Genomic DNA, 16,939 nt, shown 5'->3' with positions numbered 1-16,939 from the left:
AGCTAATAGCATGCTAAGGAGTGGTGAGTACGCCGGCTTCCCTGCCAGGAGGAGGCATGCAGGGACGCTGGAATTACAATGAGGCTGATCACTCTGTCTTTCTAATAGTGAAGATTCTAGGGGTGCTGTTTATGAATAGGCTGCTCAAAATGTCTCTCAGCTCTAATACTGGAAAAACAAGATTGTTAAAGCATGCAAAGGCTACACACTCCGCCACCCACCTTTTTTTCTGATCTAATACTGGAAATTTCTGGTCTTCTATGGTAAGAAGAGGCTGCTCACACAGCTTTCCACCCTATCTTTCTGATCTAACAGTGGAGATTTCATGGGTACTGGATATAAGAAGCTGCTCAAATTGCTATCAGCCCTATCTTTATGATCTAATACTGGAGATTGCAGAGGTGCTGTGGTAAAAAGAGGCTGCTCCCTCTGCTGTCCATCCGGTTGTTTTGATCTAATACTGGAGATACCAGGAGTGCTGATGTAAGAATATGATGTTCACATTACTGTCCACCCTGTCTCTCTGCACCTCATGATGACCTACACTATGTATTATCAAGCTACCTCCAGGTGACAGCAGCGCAGGTTCCTACTACACATGCCTCCTGTCACATTAACAATCTTGTGAGAAGCCATTTTAATGTTATACACTGATTAACTTTGCATTTAAAACAATTGCTAATTAAAGGATTAAAGGTATTTAGGAGCTTATATGTAAGAGAGTTGAGCAAAAAAATTAGCGCTGCCCTGGTTCAGCCTCTAGTTCTGTCCTCGGAGGCAGCTGAACCAAGGCAATCTGTATATTTGCAGCCAGCACTCTTGTGCCAGCATCTCGTGTGCCTCATGCGCTTACTAGGCCCCTTCATGCCATGACTCATGAGTCACCCGGCTTTGCGGTGCTTAGTAAGTGCAGTAGGTTCCCAGGATGCCAATGCTGGTGGTAGGAGTGAAGACTGCCCTGGTCCTGCTGTTATGGAAGACAAGACTGGACGATGGTCAAGGACAAACCTTTTTGCTCAACTTTAACTTATAATGACATTTTTTTTTATATTTTTCTATTGGTTTTGAAACTTCCTGGTATTTTGCTTTCACAGATTTTAAAGTTATAGTCATATGTGGATTACTTGCATTTTAGTATGTCTACACAGTGGAAATGCACTGAAGTCTCAAATGAATTTCTTTAATTGCCAATCTTCTGCTTCTGATGCAGTTCTACGGTGAAAATCTGCATATAAAATAAGGCTTACCCACAAGAGAAGTTGACATATTGTAATTTTCAAGGTCAGGTTAAGCAGCATAAATAAAAGCACAGTGAGCAGGAGATTTCTGTAAATCCTAGCCTCTTTTCTGGAGCTGTAAGACACTGCGTTTTCTGCTTAATGAAAATAATCAGCGTCAAAAACTCATTGTAGTAACTTAACTATACACACCTGCTCACAGTGAAATATTAAAAAGAAAACACAACCACATTCTTGGTATTGATTTTTTATAAATTATGTACAATATAAGAGTAATAATGAAAACTAGGACAAATACAAGGACATTGACATAGTTCTTAAAGGAAGTATATCTGCCAAAACTGACTATAAACTTATAAACATAGCCTTATAGACTTTGGTGTTCTAATTGGTGCCTTGGTCCTGTAGAAACTGAGGCAATGAAATATCCTAATTAAGCTGCTCAATGCACGCTTGGCATAGTGCCCTGATTTGCCCACTAGCTTTGTATGACTTCTCCTTCCTCACTGGTGAAAGACAAACCAGTGGTCTGAAATTTGCACTGAGCCTGTAGGCCACACTGGGTGCACTGAGCACCTTAATTAGCATATTAGTACCCAGCGATTAGTATCCTATGTGCGCAGTCAGTTGGCCATATAACATGGACGACGATCACATTGCAAAGCTCTGACTGGCTGGCGGCTCTCCTGACCCGAGAATGACAGCATGTATTTCTATGCAGCTGGCATGCTTGGGTCAGGAGAGCCGCCAGCCAGTCCGTGCACTGCGATGCGATCCTCACCCGTGTTATACACGCTAAAAGTGAGAATTTCTTTATAGAGGCTATATTCCCTACATGGCTACTTGTATGTACATAGTTTATACTGTCAGTTTGGGCTGACAGATACGCTTTAAAAAGTGGTTTTCAGAAACCCCCCAATAAAAGCATAAAAAGTCACATTTATAAATAAATGTACAAAAACAGACCAATAAACATCTCCCATAAATAGACAGAAGAACATATGTATTAATAAGAGGACTGTTCACTTCCAATAATCTTTTACCTCATTTACTGTAATCTATACATGTACTGATACATAAAGATCATATCAGTTGTCAGGTGCAATGTGCATTAGAGGAGCAAGCGATGGGGACCACATGGGCCGCACAGCATTGCTTATGTACAATACAATGTCCAAAGCAACTTATAAAAAGTAGTATTGTATGATTGGAAGGGGGCTTGTTAGAAAAGTTTAGACGTTACAGCAGTTCTTCATTTGTGTCGGCTTTTTGGTAATGGCTCCCGAAAGGTTGGTTACAGATCCTCTGTCATCTTCATTATCGCTGCGCTTTCTTACTTCCCTAAACAAACAGAGACAATAGAAAGTAAATCTTCCAGCACACAGGGCTGCAGACAGTCCCCAATGGTTAGATCCCAGCAGCGGCCCACTCAAGAGTGCGCGCAGTATTTCAAACCAATGTGGAGGCTTACATCATAGGAAATACCTATTGCTAATAATGCCCTTCACCCACACTTTGTCATTGTATTGCTTTATTGCCAGTGCACGCAATGACCCAGTTTACCTTGAATGGTTTATGTTAGCTCCTGCTGTAATCTTCACACTGTTGTAAGCAATATACATACCGTGCAAGATGAAGGACGGCCTCCACAATATTTGATCCTTCTTTGGCACTAGTTTCACAGAATAAAGCTCCATACGTCTATATGTGAGAAAGAATAAAAAATTGCTGCATGAATCCAAAATTAGATTACAATGTTGTTAAGTCCGTATCTCTTTTTTTCTTTTTAAGTTTTTTTTAAGACGTTTTTAACAATAGTGATATAAAGAATAATACACCACTGTGTACCCCAGTAAACAACTTTGCAGGGGTTGCACAAGAATACTAGTACACTATATTATCACTTGACATGAAATCTGTAAAATAAGAATTGACAACGATACATGAAGCTTGTGTAATTGTAATGCAACAAAAATGTTAAATATTTCAGTATGACTGACAATCCATTCATACAGTTACACATAGGAATATTCTCACACACTCCCTCCCATGAACACAATAGAGTATGAAACTTGAGACTATTCACCAGCCGCCCAAGGCTCCCATAATCAGATTACTGGGAGTCCATGGCATTGTTGGATATCCATTCCACCCAGATTTCGTTAAATTGCTGTGGGCACTTAGGAATCATATAAAATATCTCATAGCATGCCAGTACAGGGTGCCAGTACAGGGGTAGCACTGCTGCAGCCAGGCATGTCCTCTGAAAGCCGGAGGAGTGACTGCTCCAGTAAGGAGGGAAAAAGGAGAGCAGGGCAGGCCAGACAGGTGCTGGTAGTGGGGGACTCAATTATTAGGGGAACAGATAGGGCAATCTGTCACAAAGACAGGGATCGTCGGACGGTGTGCTGCCTACCTGGCGCTCGAGTCCGACACATCGCTGATCGGGTGGACAGATTACTGGGAGGGGCTGGTGAGGACCCAGCGGTCATGGTGCACATTGGCACAAATGACAAAGTTAGAGGTAGGTGGAAGGTCCTTAAAGATGATTTCAGGGAATTAGGCTGCAAGCTGAAAGCAAGGACCTCCAACGTGGTATTTTCCGAAATACTGCCTGTACCACGTGCCACGCCAGAGAGGCAACGGGAGATTAGGGAGGTTAATAAGTGGCTCAAGAATTGGTGTAGGAAGGAGGGGTTTGGGTTCCTGCAGAACTGGGCCGACTTCTCAGTTGGCTACAGGCTCTACGCTAGGGACGGGCTGCACCTCAATGGGGAAGGTGCAGCTGTGCTGGGGGAGAAAATGGTTAGAAGGTTGGAGGAGTGTTTAAACTAGGGATTGGGGGGGAGGGTATTCATTTTATAGGAGGGGAAGATAGTGCAGATAGAGACCTGGGCACAAATAAGGAAGTTGGGGGTGGCGGTGGCATGGGGGGTGGGGTTAGAACAGTTAGTAATTTAAGAAAGAATAGAGGTACAGAGAGTAACATCAAGTGCATGTATACTAATGCCAGAAGCCTCGCCAACAAAATGGACGAATTAGAACTAATGTTGTTGGAACATAATTATGACATGGTGGGGATATCTGAGACGTGGCTGGATGAGAGCCATGACTGGGCTGTTAACTTGCAGGGCTATAGCCTGTTCAGAAATGACCGTACAGATAAGCGAGGGGGTGGGGTGTGTCTGTATGTAAAATCGACCTTAAAACCCATCCTGCGTGATAATATAGGTGAATCTAATGAAAATGTAGAGTCTCTGTGGGTGGAGATAAGGGGAGGGGGAAAAAATAATAAATTACTGATAGGGGTTTGTTATAAATCTCCAAAACTAATGGAAGCAATGGAGAATATTCTCGTAAAGCAAATAGATGAAGCTGCGACTCAAGGAGAAGTCATTATTATGGGGGACTTCAACTACCCTGAAATAGATTGGGGAACAGAAACCTGCAGTTCCAGCAAAGGTAATCGGTTTTTGACAACTATGAGAGACAATTACCTTTCACAACTGGTTCAGGACCCAACAAGGAGGGGGGCACTGCTAGACCTAATATTAACCAACAGGCCAGACCGCATATCAAATATAAGGGTTGGGGGTCACTTGGGGAATAGTGATCACAAAATAATAAGTTTTCATGTAACCTTTAATAAGATGGGTAGTAGGGGGGTGACAAGGACACTAAACTTCAGGAGGGCAAATTTCCAACGGATGAGAGAGGATCTTGGTGCAATTAACTGGGACGATATCCTGAGACACAAAAATACACAAAGAAAATGGGAGACGTTTATTAGCATCCTGGATAGGACCTGTGCACAGTATATACCGTATGGGAATAAACATACTAGAAATAGGAGGAAACCAATATGGCTAAATAGAGCTGTAAGGGGCGCAATAAGGGACAAAAAGAAAGCATTTAGAGAATTAAAGAAAGTAGGTAGTGAGGAGGCATTAAATAAATACAGAAAATTAAATACATTCTGTAAAAAGCAAATCAAGGCAGCAAAGATTGAGACAGAGAAACTCATTGCCAGAGAGAGTAAAAATAATCCCAAAATATTCTTTAACTATATAAATAGTAAGAAACTAAAAAATGACAGTGTTGGCCCCCTTAAAAATAGTCTGGGTGAAATGGTGGATGAGGATGAGGAAAAAGCCAATATGCTAAATGACTTTTTTTCATCAGTATTTACAAAAGAAAATCCCATGGCAAACAAAATGACTAGTGATAAAAATTCCCCATTAAATGTCACCTGCTTAACCCAGCAGGAAGTACAGCGGCGTCTAAAAATAACTAAAATTGACAAATCTCCGGGCCCGGATGGGATACACCCCCGAGTACTGCAGGAACTAAGTACAGTCATTGATAGACCATTATTTTTAATCTTTAAAGACTCCATAATAACAGGGTCTGTACCACAGGACTGGCGTATAGCAAATGTGGTGCCAATATTCAAAAAAGGGGCAAAAACTGAACTCGGTAATTATAGGCCAGTAAGTTTAACCTCTACTGTGGGTAAAATCCTGGAGGGCATTCTAAGGGATGCTATGCTGGAGTATCTGAAGAGGAATAACCTCATGACCCAGTATCAGCACGGGTTTACTAGGGACCGTTCATGTCAGACTAATTTGATCAGCTTCTATGAAGAGGTAAGTTCCGGACTGGACCAAGGGAACCCAGTGGACGTAGTATATATGGACTTTTCCAAAGCTTTTGATACGGTGCCACACAAAAGGTTGTTACATAAAATGAGAGTAATGGGGATAGGGGAAAATATGTGTAAGTGGGTTGAGAGCTGGCTCAGGGATAGGAAACAAAGGGTGGTTATTAATGGAGCACACTCAGACTGGGTCACGGTTAGCAGTGGGGTACCACAGGGGTCAGTATTGGGCCCTCTTCTTTTTAACATATTTATTAATGACCTTGTAGGGGGCATTCAGAGTAGAATTTCAATATTTGCAGATGACACTAAACTCTGCAGGGTAATCAATACAGGGGAGGACAATTTTATATTACAGGATGATTTATGTAAACTAGAAGCTTGGGCTGATAAATGGCAAATGAGCTTTAATGGGGATAAATGTAAGGTCATGCACTTGGGTAGAAGTAATAAGATGTATAACTATGTGCTTAATTCTAAAACTCTGGGCAAAACCGTCAATGAAAAAGACCTGGGTGTATGGGTGGATGACAAACTCATATTCAGTGGCCAGTGTCAGGCAGCTGCTACAAAGGCAAATAAAATAATGGGATGTATTAAAAGAGGCATAGATGCTCATGAGGAGAACATAATTTTACCTCTATACAAGTCACTAGTTCGACCACACTTAGAATACTGTGCACAGTTCTGGTCTCCGGTGTATAAGAAAGACATAGCTGAACTGGAGCGGGTGCAGAGAAGAGCGACCAAGGTTATTAGAGGACTGAGGGGTCTGCAATACCAAGATATTTGGTTATTACACTTGGGGCTATTTAGTTTGGAAAAACGAAGACTAAGGGGTGATCTTATGTTAATGTATAAATATATGAGGGGACAGTACAAAGACCTTTCTGATGATCTTTTTAATCATAGACCTGAGACAGGGACAAGGGGGCATCCTCTACGTCTGGAGGAAAGAAGGTTTAAGCATAATAACAGACGCGGATTCTTTACTGTAAGAGCAGCGAGACTATGGAACTCTCTGCCGTATGATGTTGTAATGAGTGATTCATTAATTAAATTTAAGAGGGGACTGGATACCTTTCTGGAAAAGTATAATGTTACAGGGTATATACACTAGATTCCTTGATAAGGCGTTGATCCAGGGAACTAGTCTGATTGCCGTATGTGGAGTCGGGAAGGAATTTTTTTCCCCATGGTGGAGTTACTCTTTGCCACATGGGGTTTTTTTGCCTTCCCCTGGATCAACATGTTAGGGCATGTTAGGTTAGGCTATGGGTTGAACTAGATGGACTTACAGTCTTCCTTCAACCTTAATAACTATGTAACTATGTAACTATGTATAGCATGGTACATATCGGTAATCAGATTAAGCCACTGGGACAGGGTAGGGGTGTTAGGTTATGTCCAAGCCACAATCACTATTTTCTAAACACAAAAGAGAAGAAATCTAAGAACAAAAATCCTCTCATGTGCTTGAAACAATGATGTCTAAAACACCTAGAAAAAAGGTTTGTGGGGATAACACTTGGGAAATCAAAATGTGTATTGAGGAACCTAAAAGCAGAGGAGCAAAATGGGAGGATCATGGGACAGGACCACTGAGTTGAAAAAGAAATCAGTAAAATCCTCCCAGTCATCATCGGAAAGATTCAGCATGGTATCCTTCTACCTCTGGTGTGCCTTTATAACTAGAGCAGGCCAACAGACTGTAAAAGACTATATATATTGGAGAAGGGTTTAGAAAAATCTGATATACACACCAGGAATTCTACCTGGACCTCCAAAGGACCAAATTCTGACTGGGTAACATGCCCAAGTTGTAAATGCTGGAAAACCTGGATTTAGGTACAGTATATGGTATACAGTAACCACTGCATTCCCAGGAAAGAGGGAAATCTAGATTAATTAGGAAATAATTGATCACGACATCTGATTCCATAAGAGGTCCAAAAAGAAATACCATCAAAGTTATAAATGTGGAAGGTTTCGATTAAGCCATAGGGGAGGTTTAGGACACACTGCATGGATTGAAACAAATCAATTCCCAGGCCATTGTTCCAACTCTCATGGGGCCTATTTCAGAGACACGTAATGGAACTGGAGCGGGACCAGGAAAGAATGAAAATGGCGGCTGGTAAGCATAAGACTTGGGTCAAGCAACTTAGATTAGCAGCACCACTCCAGCACTGAAATAAAGAAAAGCACTGGAGTGGTGCTTTAAACAGCTTATTTCAGTTTTTCTTTGTTTTTTTCTTGTTTTGCTTTTGACACTTACCATGGATAGCTTCTCTCCATAACTGGTTGGTACACATTTATGACCTTGTTCTGAGAGTGTTTGTCGGAGATCAGCTTTATTCCCAACCATCATGATAGGTATACTATCATTTGTTGAATCCTGCAAAGCAACATGACAGCTTAAATGATATAAACACCAATAGTGGTAATTAAAATAAAATACATTTGACAACAGACACTCCAATCATTCAGCATAAATACATAAGGTGCACATTACCACAAGACTGGAACTATCCCTTTAGACATCCAAAACATATGGTAAAAGTAACACAATCAGGATTTGAGAAACACTGTCACGATTTTTTTCAACACCACACATGTAAAATAATTCAGCAGAAAATTCATACACGTGACGTGAATAAACTCGTTGAGCCTTCTGGGCCCTATTCATCATTTGCATTTTTTTTAAGTCATTTGGTTTTCATATGTGTTGACGACCAAATTCTTCAAACTACCACAAGTGATTCCTAAATTTGGCGCATTTTTAGCACAAAAAGTTGGATGTTCAGGTAAAAGGTCACAAAGTTTTGGCAAAAATGGCGGGCGCTCATAAAACCACTCTGGGGGAATGGATTGCAATTGTGCAAAAATATGAAATAAACGGGTGCAAATTGAAAGAAGCAATAAGGTGCAAATGAAAAACAGTTGAAATACACCAAAAATGAGACAAAAAAAGCACAAATGCAATAATGAATCAGGCCCTATGTTGCAAGTCCTGGTGCATTACTTTTTCTATGTTTTGGACTTAATTGGCGAAAAAAAATTTAAATGCCTTGGATGACTTTTATAAACATACATGTTTGTAAATTTTTCAGATTTACTGTTGTGTAAAAGTTAATGCCACAATTTAGTTGAATAATGCATGTCTATTTTTACTGAGTCTGAAAAACCTTTAACTAAAAAGGAATCTGATTCATGGTGACCGGTTGCACAATTGCAGCCAGTTATATTATTATCCCCGTGACTGACAGGTTTCTACCTATGTACATGTCAGGAAGAGACCTGTTGAGCACCAGCAGGAGCGCTGGAAGAGTCAGTTGGGGGTTGCGCCTGACTAGTTTCATCTCCAGCTATGCCCAATGGCCAGATCTTTAAAGTATACCTTCTCTGAAATGCAAGAGCGCATCAGTGAAAACTATACAGTTTATATAAAAATTCTACACACCCAGGTTTTTCTCATGTAAAAAATATCATACTAATAAGTATGGTTTCCGAATTTTTTCCACCTTTAATGTCACCAATAATCTGTACAAATCCATTGGGAAACAAACTGAAATTATTTTGAAGGGAAAAATTAAAATATCAAAACTAAAATAATGTGATTGCATAAGTGTAAATGTAAACACCCTAGTATAATTGGGGATGTGGTGGTATTCAGAAATAGCCACTCACATTTACACTCATGCTAAATAGCAGTCAGTACGCAGCTGCTATCATTTACTGTGATGCTGATTAACACCATATAAAATTATAAAATTTAGCCAGGTACGAGAAGAAGAAATAGAAGTGGCACTCACCCAAATGTTCCTGTAATTCAATGTCCTTTATTCATGTTATGAAAAAACAGACATGGTGTGGAGAGGCGGCTCGTGAGAGTTGCGGTGAGGGGAGGAGGAAAAGGACACCGCAACTCTCACCAGCCGCCTCTCCACACCATGTCTGTTTTTTCGTAACATGAATAAAGGACATTGAATTACAGCAACATTTGGGTGAGTGCCACTTCTATTTCTTCTTCTCATACCTGAGTATTACTTGGCGTTGAGCACCACTCGCACGTTACTGGTCTATATGTGCTGCATGTGTCCTAATTAGGATCCTACGTCTGCTATTGAACCGCTTGTAGCCATGCTGCCTAGTGCCGTTCATACTTCAAGCTTCTTTTGTGCTACATATACTATGAAAATTTAGCCGTTTTCTAGGATTTTACTCACATTTTCTTAGTTGCATTTTACTGCAAAATCAATCATCTGTACACAGCTTACAACACAACAAAAGGATCTCATTGTTGAAAGTTATCAGTCAAGAAAATGGTACAAAATAATTTCCCAGGCATTAAATATGCCATGGAACACTGTGAATATAGTCATCACCAGTGGCTTAAATTAGCACAACAGTGACATTACCCAGACCTGTACATACCTCAAAAATTGACAAAAAGACAAGAAGAAAATTGGTTGATGAAATTACCAAGAGGCCTACAGCAATAATAAATGAGCTGCACTAATTTCTGGCAAGTACGGATGGCGTACTGCAATTGACAACAATCTCCGTATTTTTCATATGTCTTTCCTATAGGGTAGGGTTGCAAAACTGAAGTCTTTTCTGACAAAAAAACCATCCAAGTCCAGCTATATTTTGGCAAAACCTACAAGTCTGCCAAAAGCATGTGGGAAAACATGTTATGGGCTAATGACAACAAAGCTGAACTTTTTGGTCATAATTGCAAAAGGTATGTTTGCTGCAAAGCCAACAATGTACATCTTCAAAAAAAACACCATACCCGAAGTGAAGCATGGCGGAAGCCGTTTTTTGTCAGCTGGAACTCGGGCTTTAGTTGAGCTGGAAGGAATCAGGAACAGTTCCAAATATCAATCAATTTTGCAAAAAACTTTCAGTCCTTTTCTAAAAGATGAAGATCAAGAGGAATTTCATCTTTCAGCATGACAATAAGACAATGACCCTAAACATACCTCCAAAGCAACAAAAGAATGGCTTTGCCAGAAGAAGATCAACGTTTTGGAATGGTCCAGCCAGAGCCCAGATGTGACTCCAATTGAAACTTTATGGGTTGATCTGAAGTGGGTTGAACATAGGAGATGTCCTTGCATTCTGACAAATTTGGAGTGCTACTGCAAAGAATGGGCAAAGGCTGACAATTCTAGATGTGCCATGCTTATAGATTCCTACCCAAAAAGACTGAAATATTTTCAATTGAATTGTACAGATTATGATTGACAATAAAGGTGGAAAAACATTTGAAATTATTCTTCTTAGTATGATTTTTTAACATGGCAAAAACCTAGAATTTTAACAGGGGTAAGTAGACTTTTTATATCTACTGTGCCTGGCTGCAATTGTGCAGCCAGTATCTGATTACTGCTGCCTGTGGTATATGCAGCATGACATGTTACATTTAACTTTAGGTTCAACTATACATCTGTACATAAGGGTGTACATGCCTATTTATATTATGCCGCTAAGATATTACCTCAATCATATCTATCCATTCCCTCACATTCAAGAAGCTCTTCTCACAAGTCACGTCATAGAGAAGCAAAACTCCATCTGCTCTTCTAAAGTAAGACTTTGCAATGCTCCTAAACCTGAAACAACAAAGTTGGTGATTTTGTTATTGTTAATACTAATAGTTGGAAATCTAAATTGTTTTCCAAAGTTGTATAATAAAATGTAACCTGTCAATTACTCAGGATTACTGTATTTTTTGGACTATAATATGCACCTTTTGACTTATACCAAAAAAAATAATCAACATCTCTCCTACTAATTGCAAATTGTCTCTTCAGAGAGGAAGAGGACTAGAACTCGAGTGCCAACTATTGGAAGAAGCAATCCTAACAGTCGATGTTGACCCTTTAACGAGCCTTGTCACATGACTTAGGATAAAAGCCAAACCAGAATCTCAATTTGCAGACACTGTGTTTCGGGGTACTGCCCCTCGTCAGTGCAAAGTGGAGATCTGGTTTGGCTGATTGAGAGGTGTCTGACCGGGATCCAAGAAGTATCGTTTCTCCTTGTGGAGAGTGACATGTTAAGCATGTCGAGGTGAGGAGGCTTAAAGCCGCAATGCTCCTCTGGGAAATATGCAAATTGTCTCTTCAGAGAGGAAGAGGAGAGGAGCATTGCGGCTTTAAGTCTCCTCACTTCGACAAGATGTGTGTCAGCTGCTGTTGCAGGACATCCCTCCTTTAAAATGCGCCATACCAAAACACCCAACCAAGTAGTGAAGATAGAACTCTCCTAGTCTTCAAAGTTCATACTAATCTTCAGCAGTAATCTCCAGGTAGTGGCAGTTGTAGATAAAGCTGACATCACTGTGACCGCCCTGTGATGAGTTCTGGTCTCTGGTAACCCATTGCTTCTTCTCTTGGTTACTGATATCTTAATCACTAGCACTGTCGTCCAGCCGGTGGGACACACGCGTCACTGGCAAACCAAGTGTCTGACCTGACTATAAACGAACTGTAAGAACCACAGTTTTAATCAAGATTTATTCTTGTGAACAACGGCGTCTTAGTGTCCGAAGAATACGGTACTTAATAAATTAAGAATAACAAAACAATAAAGTGGACACTGTGGACTGGATCTTTGAAATAAATAAATATAATGAGCTATAGCCATAAAACTTTGGATGCTTCACCTTTCTTGACCTGCTGTATCCCACAATTGAAGTATTGCCGGTTCCCCATCCACCACCAAAGTCTTCATTTGAAAATCAACGCCTAATGTTAGAAAAGAAATTGAAAAAAATTGAAGTTATTTCTTGTAAAACAGAAAAAAAAGCGTCCTTTTAGTTTTTACTCCTTGAATCAATATTACATGTGAAAATAAGAGACTTTGCAAAATATCTTATCAGAGAAATCTGCTTCTTTCTCCTTCTGGATTGATCTTTCACTCTCAAATAATGGGTAAAAGCTGTAACATCTGTACTCAATTAACACAGATTTTCCCATTATTGAGATAAGAGATGACAGACAGCTAGTGCTTTCAAAGTTCTATGGAAGGGAAATGGGTAGGGAGTGATGAGCAAACATGCTCAGGTGTTACCCCAGCATGCTTGGAAGCTAAATGATGGTCTTCAGCATTCTCGAATAATATGTTTGAGCCCCCGCAGCTGCATGTCTCGCGGCTGTTGGACAACCGCAACGCGTGAAGGGATTGTCTAACAAACAGGCAATCCTCACGTGCTGCGAATGTTGAACAGACAAGAGACATGAAGCCGTGGTAACATATTTTTCGAGCACACCGAAGCACACAAGCATGCTTGGATAACACCTTATCACTAGTAGGGAGTAGTTAGAGAAGGCAGACATTCTGCTGGAAGGTCTCATAAAACTAAAGTTACAGTTTTTCATATAACTTTATGAGCACCAACTCTCATCTAATATCTCAGTTTAGGGAAAATCTGTATTAACTAAAGACAAATTTTATCTTTGACTTCAGAATTTTGAGAATGAAAGATCAGTCCAGGAGGAGAAAGAAACAGTACTATCCAATAAGATATATTACATGTTCATGTGTACTATTGATGAATGGGAAAAAAATAAAATGACAGTTACTCTTTAAGCCTCTATATTACTATTTTCTTCTGTTTACAACTACAGCAAAGGATGGAAACGACAGCAATTTTTTGATCATCACTGCCTTCCTCAGTTCAAGCAGATACCAGAAACAAGAAGTGTGGTGGAACTTTGAACAATATGTGATATAGTGTTGAATTACACTACTGGTGGCAAAGTGTGTGGCGGGTAAGTGACAGCATGATCAGAGAGGAGTGGTATCTGAAAGTGATTAGCTTGAGACAGGCCGATATTGCTCAGGGGATTTGCAGAGGTGAATACAAAGTGCTTCAGTCTCTGTAGAGCATCAGGCACTTTACCAATAATTTCTTCACTCTCCTAGACCACCAGCATAAATACCATTAACCCCACCATTATTTAGGCATTCTCCAACAGTAATATCCATTCACTGATCGGCAGTTTTATTTGTTATTCTATTAGAATGAATTGAAGTTTTATTAATTATATCGCAGTATACAGAATAATAAACACTATATCTTAGTATTACTTGGATTTGGCAGTGTTATTTAGACATTGTATGGTGGTATTTTGAGGCGTTAAATAGTTGCGTTGAGTGTGTGTTGCATAGTCATGTTACTTGGCATTGTATGTCAGAATGCACTCTAAAATTAATGAATTAAATGAATTTATTTTTTCAATAATCATTAAGGAGGTTTTCCACTACTACAGTAATTTTACTAATTTAACCCATAATCATATATCCTAACTATCACTTTTCTAATATACTCTTATAACATGCCCTGCTCCTGTAAGCTTATCTGTATGTGGGTCATCTAGCCTTCTGTTGTGATTCTGGCTTTGCTACTTCCGAGCTGGAAACCAGAATTGGACGTACTCAGTAATGCATGTCATTGGTGGGGAAGGCACTACCTCTGTGAGTGACAGTAGTCTGAGCACACATGACAAGCTGACAAGCTCTGCGATGTGCTGCTGATCATTAGAAAGATGGGATAGGTGAGATGGCATGGAAAAGTATTGGCAGAGTCAGTCTGCACAACGCATGACCGAGCTCAGATCAGGCTTTGCTCTCCTCTCTGCTTGGGTCCTGCAGATGCTTTCAAGTGCCATCCCTTCAACTACAAGCTCAGTGATTTCCTTTCTAATAGCAAGCAGCACATCGCAGAGCTTATCAGCTGAAGGCACGGAACTCCAAAACATTGGCAGGATCTGTGCAGAGGAAGGGAGCGAAGTATGATTTGAGCATGCGTGCTCAGACTACTGTAACTCACACAGAGATGAACTTACCAGAGCAGGGCAGGTAATTAGAAAAGTGCCAGTTAGGACATATGAAACGGGATTAAGTTAGTAGCGGAAGACCTCTTTAATTATTTATTAAAATACTCATTAAAATAATGAATTACAGAAAAACTAATAAGAAATGATGAGAGAGTGGGAAAATTTTGCTTGTTGTCCTGGGCTTCATTTTCTATGTCTCTGAACTACATTCATAAACTCATTGCAGTCTTACCTACCAGAGCTCCGCTACAGTTACAATACATCGTCTGGGTGTAGTAACATACCTAGTGTTGCACTTGTGTTGCCTCGAAACTCATTTTTACAAAGTCTCATGAGAAAACTAGACTTCCCGACGGCAGCATCACCAGCGAGGACTATCTTGTACGCTTTCTCTGTGTTGGAAAATTTGCTTACATTATCTTCAGTAGTATCTGCCTGGAAGGAGAAAGAACATTTTATTCAATGCTAAAATATTTTTTAATAAAAAGATAGAGGAGACACTTATGCCTGTTCTTTTATTTCTACATTAAAATAAGCCCTGGGAACTATATACTGTATTCTTCTTCACTTGGGGAAATCTGAGTAAATAGAGTTGAGATGCGAGGTCAAATTTTTAGGATCCTCATGTCTTGGCTTGAAGTGAGAATTGCAATTAGAGTGTCTAACTCTTGAGGACCTGTCCTGTCCTGAATTACACAGACAACACAGTGACTTGAGTGAGAACTATGAAATACGTAAAAGGGTGCCATCAAGTTTGAAATTTATCTCTCCAAAGAAGAGGGGATAACTTTTTGAGCGCTGGGTGTCCGACCGACATTGCACCCATCGATTTAATGAAGTGGGGGTTGACCATGCGCATTTTAAAGTGCTGCACTCGGCAAACTCTAGCGCTCCCATTCAGAATGAATATAAGGGTAGGGCACATGAAGCACCTCTACTCAATTTGTCGTCTCTCTCTACCCAGCCCTATAAGGCCCTTTAATGGGAACGTGTGGACTATTGTCCAGAAAAAAAATACCAAAAAGTACCACATTTCTGTACACCAAACTGGGTGTGCCACATACATAATTAGATAATGTACTACTATTTTATAAAGAAAATACAACAGTTTACTATACAGCTCTGGCAAAAATTAAGAGACCACTGCACAGTTTTATAAAAATCAGCTTCTCTACATATCTGACAGTCATTCAGTCTGTCAAGTGCTAGTAATATCCCAAAAGTAATAAGAATGAAAAAATAACTTTTAAACATGCCAAAGGAGTTGAAAAGAAAAGTCTTGAGTGAGGAAAAGTAGGGCTTAATTGTGGCATTACTAGCAGAGGGACACAGTGAGCATCATGTTGCCTTCATCCTTAAAATTTCTAAGACAGCAGTCCATTACAACAAGGTCAAGCAGCAGACATTGGGGACAACAAAGCTACACACCGGCAGAGGGCAAAAACAACTCTCCACTGACCGGGATGACCATCATATCTTATTCGAATGTCACTCAGCAACCGCAGGATGACATCAAGTGACCTACAAAAGGAATGGCAAATGGCAGCTGGGGTGAAGTGCACAGCAAGAACAGTTCGTATCAGGCTCCTAGAGGCAGGACTCAAGTCATGTAAAGCTAGAAAAAGCCTTTCATCAATGGGAAGCAAAGGAGAGCCAGGCTGAAATTTGCCAAAGACCATAAGGATTGGACCATAGAGGACTGGAGTAAGGTAATCTTCTCTGATGAGTCTAATTGCTCAACAACTGGTCGTCTAATGGTTAGACGGAGACCTGGAGAGGTGTACAAGCCACAGTGTCTTGTACTCACTGTAGAATTTGGTGGAGGATCGGTGATGATCTGGGGATGCTTCAGCAAGGCTGGAATTGGGCAGGTTAATCTTTGCGAAGGACGTATGCATCAAGCCGCATACAAGGTTATCCAGTTGATTCCTTCTGCTCAGGCAATGTTCCCCAACTCTGAGGACTGTTTTTCCAGCAGGACAATGCACCATGCCACACAGCTACCAAGATGTGGATGAAGGACCACCACATCAAATCCCTGTCATGGCCAGCCCAATCTCCAGCCCTGAACCCCATTGAAAACCTCTGGAATGTAATCAAGAGGAAGATCAATAGTCACAAGCCATCAAACAAAGAAGAACTGCTTGAATTTTTGTACCAGGAGTGGCATAAGGTCACCCAAAAGCAGTGTG

General features: G+C 40.4%; 1 protein-coding gene across 1 annotated transcript in view; it reads right to left on the bottom strand.

The window, feature by feature from the left end:
• Nucleotides 1-1,474: 1,474 nt before the first annotated feature.
• Nucleotides 1,475-16,939, bottom strand: part of RASEF (RAS and EF-hand domain containing) — a 108,125-nt gene continuing 92,660 nt past the window's right edge. The window contains exons 12-18 of the mRNA XM_077248990.1: nt 15,032-15,182; nt 12,572-12,653; nt 11,402-11,516; nt 8,174-8,293; nt 2,863-2,939; nt 2,003-2,579; nt 1,475-1,912 (exon numbers count right to left, since the gene is read on the bottom strand). Of these exons, the coding sequence (XP_077105105.1) occupies nt 2,471-2,579; nt 2,863-2,939; nt 8,174-8,293; nt 11,402-11,516; nt 12,572-12,653; nt 15,032-15,182 (654 nt within the window). The 3' untranslated portion in view covers nt 1,475-1,912; nt 2,003-2,470. The remainder of the gene's footprint in view (nt 1,913-2,002; nt 2,580-2,862; nt 2,940-8,173; nt 8,294-11,401; nt 11,517-12,571; nt 12,654-15,031; nt 15,183-16,939) is intronic.

The sequence above is a fragment of the Ranitomeya variabilis genome, chromosome 1 (genome assembly GCF_051348905.1).
Source record: "Ranitomeya variabilis isolate aRanVar5 chromosome 1, aRanVar5.hap1, whole genome shotgun sequence".
NCBI classification, from domain to species: domain Eukaryota; kingdom Metazoa; phylum Chordata; class Amphibia; order Anura; family Dendrobatidae; genus Ranitomeya; species Ranitomeya variabilis.
The sequence above is the reverse complement of the archived record's forward strand: the minus strand, read 5'-3'. Positions and strand labels throughout refer to the sequence as shown.